Source organism: Buteo buteo, chromosome 9, assembly GCF_964188355.1.
Source record: "Buteo buteo chromosome 9, bButBut1.hap1.1, whole genome shotgun sequence".
Taxonomy (NCBI): Eukaryota; Metazoa; Chordata; class Aves; order Accipitriformes; family Accipitridae; genus Buteo; species Buteo buteo.
Genome location: NC_134179.1, coordinates 23,663,874 through 23,673,667, shown reverse-complemented (window position 1 = coordinate 23,673,667; position 9,794 = coordinate 23,663,874). Strand labels below are relative to the sequence as shown.

Here is a 9,794-nt window from a genome sequence, read left to right as displayed (position 1 = left end):
CTGTGCACCATATGACCTTTTCAGTTTTACAATGTGAATAGATACTCACATGTGACATAACATAGTGTCATGTCTAACATAATGACATGTTTATCAAAAGGCCCAGACAATGTACTCTGACTCATGGAAGCTCAACATCACTGCTGCGAGTGCCATACTCTCTTAAAACCTTGTTCACTGTTGGAGTCAGTTCCTGTCTGACCACAGCCTGATCTCAGTCCAGCAAGGGATTATCCAGTGTGATCCTCTTCCCATGGGTACAGACTCAGGGCAGACACTGTACTTGTCCCCCGGGAACCTGGTGGGTGATACCTCAGCTCTCTCCCAGGGAAAGGATCTGGATTTAAGGGAGGCTGTGGCACGCAAGAAGGTCTCACCTTGCAATGCCGAAGGGATTCAGCGGGAGCGTGTGGCCAGTCTCAGAGCTGAGAAGCGGTTCCTCCAGGTTTGTTCACTGCTGATGCCAGTCCTCTGGCTAGGGGAACGTCGGTGCAAGTAGTACATGATGCCAAGCCTGAACCTCGTGAGTATCTTGAATTCAGGATTTGGGTCAAGGCCATTGTGGATTGGTTTAGGCATGTTTGTATGTTGAATATTTTCCGATAGAAGACTGGCATAAGCCGTCACGGCACTAAATTCTTTTTGCTACAAAGATTGTGTTAACATTTATCGTTGTGAAATGTGTTATTGCGTAAGTCAGGCATACAGAAAGTAATCCTATGCAAATGTGCCCATTATCTACATACCGAAAGTCTGTATAAAGACAAGGCTGTGTGTAACCACCAATAACAATACACACTTCTTCGATGGACGTGCAGCTAAAAAGCGTTTTGTTGCCTGACGGCTGACTCAGAACCAAAGAAGGTAAGACACTTGGGCAACCTGCGACAAGTGATTTTTGTGCCTGTGCAGCTTTGGCTTCAAGACTTCTGCTGGAGCGTTCTGTAGACGTAAGAAAGCAGGTTGCAGTAGGCAAAATTTAGAAATCGTGGCTCCCATTCACAATGCTCTTCCAACAGAGACCTTTGTGGACCAGAGATCTTCAGACCTCAGTCACTGAGTGATGTGCTGACGGGTTTGCCCAGACAAGCAGCGTGCCTGGCAGCCCCCTGCGATGTGGGGCAGCCCCCAAAAGCCCCGCGACTCTGAGCCGGTGCTGTGCCGAGCTGGGGTGGCACAGGTTGGTGGCCGTGGGGCAGCACTGAGCCGGGGACCGGCCGCCTGCCTCCCGCAGCCCTGCCTGCGCCCCGTGCCCTCCAGTTTGGCCGGGAACGCGTCCGTGCTGGTCCTTGCTGAGATTTCCCAAACTCTGGCTTGTTTTCCTGCTGTGACCCGGGCTTGCCTTGAACTGCATTGCTACAGCAATGCCACGCCTGAATCGTTCGCAGATCTGGCAGGGGATGTGTTTCTTCAGCTGCAGCACAGTGGTGACTTCACTACAGGTGGTACAAGGCAGAATTGCTCAATGCTGGCAGCTCTCTTGCCTTTGACATTGGGAGACTTTCCGGGCAGGGTGCTTACAACTCCTGGTGTCCGCTTCCTGCCAGTTTGGGGAATTCCCAGATTTTGCGCAAGAGTTCCCCTTTTAAAGCCCCCTCTCCTTGCTTGCCCGCAGCCTCCTCTTGGGCCACTTCCAGGCTCCAGACGTGCGGCTTCCTAAAGCTCGTGCCTCTGCCGTGCTTCTGGTGCTGTCTGCTCCGGAGGCCCGTGCCCTGGACAGATACATCGCAGCCGTCTACGAGCACAGCACGGTCTAGTGGGAACGTGCTGCAGTGCCAGTTTCTCCTGAGGAGGCCTTGGTGCTGATGGACAAAAATAAGACTTGTGGGTGAAACTGCATAGCGAAGAGGAAGCTGTTGTCAGGATGAAGCAAGTTTTCCTTGGCTTCTTGCTGAGCAGTAAATGGTGAGCCAGGTTATGTTCCTTTACCCTTACAGACATACCGCAGGTTCTAACAAAGGTGTTTTTACAAAGCACCTGAAACTCCAGTAGTAATAGTCTGTTTCCAAAATGCTATGCAAAAATTGCTTTCCGTGAGAAAAAACTGCTTTTTCTGAGGAATTTCAAATTGCTTGTTGTGTGAAAAATGGCCTCCTGTAACAAAAATAGTAAAAAAGAAATCATTCTGTGTTGTTTAATTCTTTCTCACAAGGTGAGCGAGTACGTTAGCTCTAGGCAGAGAGATCAGCACAGTTCAAGGGTTAGTTTATATTGCAGTATGAGGCCGGGAGGCAGGACACTCTCAGGGCACCTGCTACAACTATAATGAGCCAGTGGCGCAAGGCAAGAGGCATGGCAGGACCGTGTGTCTCGTAAGCGTGGATGAATCAGCTACACTCTGAAGCGCGAGGGCTGTACTTCACGCAGGCGGTCTGCCTGCAGCACCGGCTGAATTTTTAACCAGCGGCAGCCGCATGTGGTAAGTTATATGGAGTGGTGTGCCCTAACCAGGGGAGTCTGGGCTCGCCCCGAGGTGGGTTTGGAAGCCTGGAGAGGGATGTCCAAACGGAGCACGCAAGTCCTCCTTCCACAGAGCCCCTCGTAGATCAGCATTGCCTCTGACGTGGTCTCTTAGCCTTTTGTTCACCTTTCATTTACAGCCTTTTGAATTGGAAACAAGATCCAATTCCTAGAAGTGTTTGTTTGACTTCTTGTTATAATTAAATGTCCTGACTGTTGGCAGAACTATACTGTACCTTCCCAGACTACTCACCAGAAAATTATTTCCAAAGCAAACTTATTATGTCTTTACTCCTCCTCTCGCTGTCCTGTTTATATTCCCCATGCCCGATCCAGGAGCTGCGAGGCACCAGCCATGCTCCCTTCCCAGCCTCTCCTGCGCGCTGCGGTGTTTGCACTCGCAGTCCTGCAGGCCCTTGCCTCCGACACCTTCACTGCAGCCGTCTACGAGCACGCGGTCATCCTGCCAGATGTCACTGACGAGCCCGTTTCTCCCGACGATGCTTTGGCCCTGATGAACAAAAACATGGATGTCTTGGAAGGGGCCATCAAGGAAGCCGCCCAGCAGGTACTAGGTGTATCGTGAGCCTCGTTAATTAGCGTTTTCTGCTCCTGCTGAGCCTCCTGGTTATCTGTTGATGGGCGAATTCTTAACGGAGCCTGTTGTGTCAGGGTGCCCACATCATTGTGACTCCGGAAGACGGCATTTATGGCTGGCATTTCACGAGAGAAGCCATCTACCCCTACCTGGAGGATATCCCTGATCCGGCAGTGAACTGGATTCCTTGCACCGACCCCACAAGGTGATTTCTTCTGCAGTGATTTATGTGGTTTCAAACTAGTGCCTCGTGGAGTCATGAGCTGCTCCCAATAAATGCCTAAGAACTGCTATTTTTTTTCATGCATTAAACATTCCAAGTAGCATAGAAATGATTTGCATCAAAAAGAACTCTTAGTCAAATGGTAATGGTAATGTGCAAGGTAAAAAGCATTGAGACTGTCTCATTTCTAAAAATTGCAAAAAGGGGAAAATGAGGAAATTTTTGTCAAGTTCATTATTTTTCAAAACATTTAATAATTTATCACTTCAGATCAATTGTGAAAATCTTCTGTAAGTATAAGCTAGTTTATTATCATGTCAGATGCATAGGTTAGACAAGGTGATTCAGTCCTCAGCTCATGTGGCTGGGTGATTTCTAAATCAAATTGCACAATATATTTATCTAGATCTGAAAGAAGTGCCTTTTAGAAATCCAACCACTTGCACAGTCTCCTGTGTTACACAGGGTTGCTCTGAATGTGTGTCAGCAGGGGACACCCAGAGGACCAAGTTCATGTCTAGGCTAAGCTTTTTTATTCTTCTATTCTAAGGCTTTATGAAGCTAGATTTCAGAAGTCCTCATCTCTGTAAATGCTGTGGCCACTTTTTACTAAAGGCTTAAGGGCAGCTGCCTTATACAGAACGAAGAGTCTTAAAAAAGGCTAAAATGGTCTTTTGAAATCAAGGTTTAGATCTGCCTGAAAATTTATTTGTAAGTTATTTTAAGTTTATGTCTGTATACTGATTTATTGTCTCCCTTGTTTTCTGAAGCCATCCATATCTTTTTATGTGCATTAGCTGGGAATTATATCCGCACAGAAAGTAGCATTGTTAAGGGTACAGGAAAGAAGAACACAGGGAGACCATTTTTTAAAGGTAAAAGAGACCACCAATTTAAAATGATGCTATGAACAGAGAAGAAAATGAACAGAAACTATGATTTGATCTGTCCTTTTTTTCAGCACCTGGGGATGTGCAGTTAGTTAGTGGAATAGTAACTTTGAATGCATTTCCTCCACATCTGAACTTAAACTTGTAAAATTTTTTGTTTTTTTTCTTTTGCCAAAAATGCATTAGATTTGCTCCTGCTCCAGTGCAGGAACGACTCAGCTGCATGGCCAGAAATAACTCCATCTATGTGGTTGCAAACATGGGGGACAAGAAGCTGTGTAACTCCAGTGATCCCAGCTGCCCCAGTGACGGCCGCTATCAGTACAACACTGATGTCGTCTTTGACCCAGAGGGGAAACTGGTGGCTCGTTACCACAAGGTAAGGAGGTCCTTCAGCATCACCCTGTAATTGATTATCAGTATATTTTTTATTTCTTTGGTACCAATTTCAGCTGGTTTATGCAATAATTTTACATTACTGTAAAGTGACAACCAATCTAGGATGATCTGATGGAAGGATCTTATGGCCAGAAGGAAAAGTAGGCAAGTGCTTGATTGATCAGGTGCCCAGGAGCACAGAGCTGCAGAGTGCATGCTGGATACCAAACGCCTAAGGGCTACATTTATGATAGTAAATGGGAAAGAAGCAGTGACAGAGTTTTCCATAAGCAGTAGATGTTAGCTGGTCCTCGGTACAGTTTTGGCCAAGCCAGATGGAGCTTTTACAGGTGACATCTTGGCAGGGTTTAGCAGTTAATATCGGCTGGGCGTTGCTTCCAGGAGGCAGCTGGGGCACAGCCACCCCATTTTGCTGGGGGAGAGGGTCGGCTGGATGGATGCAAAAGCAGTGTGCTGGCCAGCTTAGGTATCTCAACCCCCAGCTTTGCCTTAAAGACTATCTTAGAGCAAAAATAGCTGTTGATAATCTTGCCTTATTTTTAGTTTCTAATATGCCATTTTCTTCACCTGCAGTACAACCTGTTTAGAAGAGAAACTCAGTTTAATTACCCAAAAGAGCCAGAAGCCGTCACTTTTGAGACCCCCTTTGGGAAGTTTGGCATTTTCACTTGCTTCGACATCCTTTTCCACGAGCCTGCTGTGGTCCTGGTGAGCGAGCTGCAGGTGGACACCGTGCTCTTCCCGACGGCTTGGATGAACGTCCTGCCGTTTCTGACTGCGATTGAGTTTCACTCTGCCTGGGCTATGGGCATGGGTGTTAATTTACTTTCAGCAAATACTCACAACATCAGTTTGGCAATGACAGGTGAGTTGCATTTGGGAAAAGGGAAATTGTCTTCAGACTACTGTATTCAGAAGCAGGCAGAAATGTTTTACAAATAGTGAGGTCTTGAAGTCTCTGGAAAATAGTGCTTCAGTCAGACTAAAAATCTGCTTGATGTTGTATTAAATGTAGTAAACAGCTTCAGGTAAAAAAATGTTGAATGTTCTGGGACCAGTAAAATTAGAAATTCTATTACATTAAATTTTTATAATTTAAAAATGAAATTTTATTTCAAAAGTAGCACAAAGTTTCACTTAAATTATCAGCCTCTTATTTAGATGCAGCATTTATTTTTAAAAATTCCATCAACATTTAAATGGACAAAAAAATGTTTTAAACTGAACTTAATAACCTAAAACCAAAAGGAGGATTCCTCTTGTATATTGAAAAAAACATTTTCAGGTTTTTGCGACTGCTGAAGAATTACAGATATTTATGTTTTGTTTTGATCTTAATAGATATTTACTGCCATTTTTTTTTCTGTAAACTAAGAAAATGTTGCTGTAGCTTCATCTGTAACTCTCCCCTGAAGCCGAAGTGAAAGCCACAAAGAAACGTCTTTGCCTACCCTAAATAGACTGAGCTGACATTAGGCCACAGCCCTGGGTTTCCTTCCGTGAAACGTAATTACCCCCATGGTTTTCTGCTTTGACTAATATGCCACTCTTAGAGCTCTGATTTATATTTAAATGAACCTAAGTTCTAAAAAAAAAAAAGGATGGTTGTGTGTCAAATTGCCATTGAAAGCTCAGATTCGAGATCCAGCGAAGCACAAAACTTTTGAATTTGAGGTCATGTTTTTACTCTAGGATGGGTATTTTAGCAGTTCTGCACTTTAAAATTCTTCCAAAATTCTCTGCAACATGTTGACTGAAAACAGCCTCACCGAAAAAGGCTGCTGGTGTGGCATGGGGGGGAGCTGGCCCCCTTGCCAAGCCATGCTCCAGGGTGCCAGCTGATGGAGGGCTGGTGGGTGTCCTCGGCAGGCAGTGGGCTGTTCACGCCGGAGGGACCCACCGCCTACCACTACGACAGTGGGACCGAGGAGGGATGTCTCCTGCTAGCAGAGCTGAGCGCACGGCCCCGTCTTTCCCCCACCTACCCCCCGGCTGTCAACTGGAGCTCATATGCCGCAAGCATCAAGAGATTTCCAGGAGGAAAAGACACTTTTTTGGGAGCTGTCCGGCGAGATATATTCACTTTCAGTGAACTCAGGCACAAAACTGGAAATTACACGGTTTGCCAAGGAGACCTCTGCTGTCATTTGATCTATCGGATGTCAAACAAGAGCGAAGATGAAGTTTATGTCCTGGGTGCATTTGATGGGCTTCATGGTTCTCTCATAAAGTACCACTGGCAGGTAATTGGTTTTGTAGGGGTGAGTGTGGGTTGTGTATGCCTACATACCAACCACCCCAAAACACTTGTCCATTACTGCATCATAAGAACTTTCCTTGCTATCAAATCCAGCTCTTGACTGTTGAAAGCTTAGAGGTATTTCACCTTTCTGTATCCTTCTCCTCCCCACAGATATGCACGCTGCTCAGGTGCAAAAGCACAGACCTGAACACGTGCGGGCAGCCAGTGGAGATGGCTCAGACCAAGTTTGAGATGTTCTCCCTCAGCGGCACATTTGGCACCAACTACGTCTTTCCAGAAGTCTTGTACAGTGGGGTGCAGCTGGCCCCCGGGGAGTTTGAGGTAATGGGACACCCTGGAGCTGTTTGACACAAGATTTTCCAGACTGTGGTGCTGGAAACCAATACAGCAGCAAAGTCCCATCCAAGAACCACTTTCTTTGGTTCTGCAGACTGTAACTCAAGGGGACATTTAAACAGATGGATTGAATTAATCCTTACTGATGAGAACACATAAATGCTAACGCCAAAAATCTCTTCAGTGTTTTCTTTAGCAAACATGCCTTCCCACTTCAGGTCCAAGATCTATAAATAGCAGCTTTCAAGGAGCTATTTTCTACAGGTTTCTGCTGATGGGCATTTTAGGAGACAACGAAATCAAATACTCTGAGAAATTGTCCAAGCAAGAAAAATTCCTAATTACTATCATGCATAAGAGCAGAGATACCATGCAGTTAAAAAAGTTAAAAGGAATTTTTGATGGTTTTGTAGGGTTTTTTTTTATGTGAAACTTCATTGTATATTTTTGCCAAAACATATTGTCATTCATAAACCTTAATTTATGTTTATGTAAGAGGCTAGATGAATCTTAATTGATTTGGAAGAGGTATTTAATAGCTTACAAGAGACAATGAAGACAGTGAAAAAGACTTGGAAAGTTTTAGGGGAAAAAGTGATTTTTTTACAAGGCAGAGAATGGAAAAGCATTGCTCATCTGAATATTCATTCTGAATAGGACTTTTGTAAAAACATACACATCAAAGGATTTACTGGTATGCTAAAATATGATCATGGTCTAATTAAAAAAAATAATTTATATTTTCTTAACAAATACATGCTTATTTGTTGTCACAGAGGCTCTTAAAAATTTGCAGGTGTTCACCGTCTATGAACAACAGTGATTTCAAATTGATCTGCAAAAAGTAACTAAGGAAAGCAACATATGGCCAGTAGCTTGAAATTCTCTACTTCCACCTGGAAACTGTTTTGGGGTCTACAAATCAAAAAATATTTCAAATTACTGTCCTAGATATGTATAAAACCTTCAGCACCATGTATGAGTAACAAAGGAGAACCTAACAAATCAGTTAGTCTCACTCTTACCTTCTTATGAGGTGGAGAAGATTGTCTTTTTTCTTCCAAAGATGGAGCTGGAGGAAGTTTTAAAGACCTTCAGGTCCAAGGAAATGTGGGAAGGCTATGGCAGAGCCAGAGAGAATTCTGGTTTCTTTCATGCTCACGACTGTCTTTTGAAAGAAGTGCTGCATTAAATTATTCAACATCTAAGGCCTGTCCTTTCCGTACGATGCAATATCGCTACTCTGTTAGTGGACTATTAGTGTCATTCTTTCTCTTTTCAACTAGGTGCTACGTGACGGACGTTTGAAAAGTAAGCATGGCACATCGAAACCGCTCATAACAGCAACACTTTTTGGAAGGCTTTATGAAAAGGACCTGCCGCATCCTCTGCGAACCTCCTTGTAATGTAACACCTTAGGTGTTACACAGTCACCATAAACAGGAGGGGAATTTCCTACAGTGATCCACCTCCTCAGGAGCCATGGCAGTTATCCTGAAGTCTTGCGCTTCTTTTTCAGCAGCAGTGGCGGTTGGGTTTATTTAGGAGAAAGTGATGTGATCATTCTGTTGTGTATACCTTTTTAATAGCACTTGAGCCAGTGCAATTATTTTTTAGTATGAATGCTCTGTTACACAAAATCTTTAATTAGAATTTTTTTTCCTCAAAGATATCATGTAGATTGCCAGAATAACACTAGAAACACGACTGATACTGAAATGTGTGAAATGTGAAGTTTGCTACTTTGCTGCAGAACAAATCTTCTCCAAGGAAGTCTTTCTGCCCCTTTTGCCCCTGTTTTTCAGACTGTATAAGCACTAAGTGTTCATGTTTCTTAGCCTCACACACCAATCAATAGGGCCTCCTTAATACTCAAAGGGCCTTGGCCCCATTCTGACCAAGGGACTGTGCAATGAATTAAAAACCAGATTTGAAATGGTTTCAGGTGCAACCTTAGAGAGAGAGAAAGTGGTCCTCCATAACCCATGCAAGGACTGAGTCTGGCTGCGCTCTGTAAAGCACCTTCTATTCTGCATTCCCTCTGAGCTTGCACCGCTTTGTGCGTGGCAGATGCATGCTGGGTCCAATGCATTTCAGATCAGACTTACCACATAAGCATGGTATGCCAACACTTTCTTCTGTGTATCTGGAAAATTTCTTCAAAACTGTGAAAACACAGGCAATAGGCAACATTTTAGTACCTGAAACACATTTTACCATGCAGTGTGAGAAATGGGCGTTATTTGGGGCTTTTAGCCATGATATGTAAAACTTGGCAGTCCTGGGCCTGATTTCTGTCTATCATGTTCTGCAGCAAATGGGCCTCATTTGCACCACATACACCTTGGACTGGTCCCTGCCTCAACGCTTATCCCACAGTCTTTTGCTTCTACTGCCCTTCACATCACTGGCTTACAGCCTGCACCGTGCTTAGTGCTGAGCTGCACTAAATGTGGCACATATGAAACATTCTGGCTTCCCACCCCATGCACACCAACGTGTGTTATCCAGAAGTTGTTGAAATCACATGATTTCTGGTTTTGCATGTGCTGCTGCCTCTCAGCACACAACTTGGAGGCTCCTTCCAGGACTTGTTTCATCCTGGAAATAAAACAGCTGAGCTCG

The 9,794-nt window shown here is 44.4% G+C and overlaps 1 protein-coding gene across 3 annotated transcripts; it reads left to right on the top strand.

The window, feature by feature from the left end:
* The first annotated feature begins 31 nt into the window (after positions 1-31).
* LOC142034440 (pantetheinase-like) lies at positions 32-9,399 on the top strand. 3 transcript variants are annotated; one of them, XM_075035740.1, is made up of 8 exons: positions 32-523; positions 2,797-3,028; positions 3,133-3,263; positions 4,358-4,550; positions 5,144-5,435; positions 6,440-6,813; positions 6,984-7,154; positions 8,456-9,399. In XM_075035740.1, exons 2-8 carry the CDS (start codon positions 2,816-2,818, stop codon positions 8,573-8,575), a joined length of 1,494 nt encoding a protein of 497 aa, XP_074891841.1. In that variant the 5' UTR covers positions 32-523; positions 2,797-2,815; the 3' UTR covers positions 8,576-9,399. The 3 variants fall into 3 exon arrangements, with proteins under 3 accessions (XP_074891841.1, XP_074891840.1, XP_074891839.1); XM_075035739.1 differs by having other exon boundaries at positions 32-864; XM_075035738.1 differs by having other exon boundaries at positions 32-2,419.
* Positions 9,400-9,794: the final 395 nt, after the last annotated feature.

Coding starts and splice junctions, on each gene's coding strand:
- LOC142034440 (XM_075035738.1), top strand. Junction 3,029..3,132: donor TCAAGGAAGCCGCCCAGCAG/GTACTAGGTGTA, acceptor CTGTTGTGTCAG/GGTGCCCACATCATTGTGAC. Junction 3,264..4,357: donor CCTTGCACCGACCCCACAAG/GTGATTTCTTCT, acceptor AAAATGCATTAG/ATTTGCTCCTGCTCCAGTGC.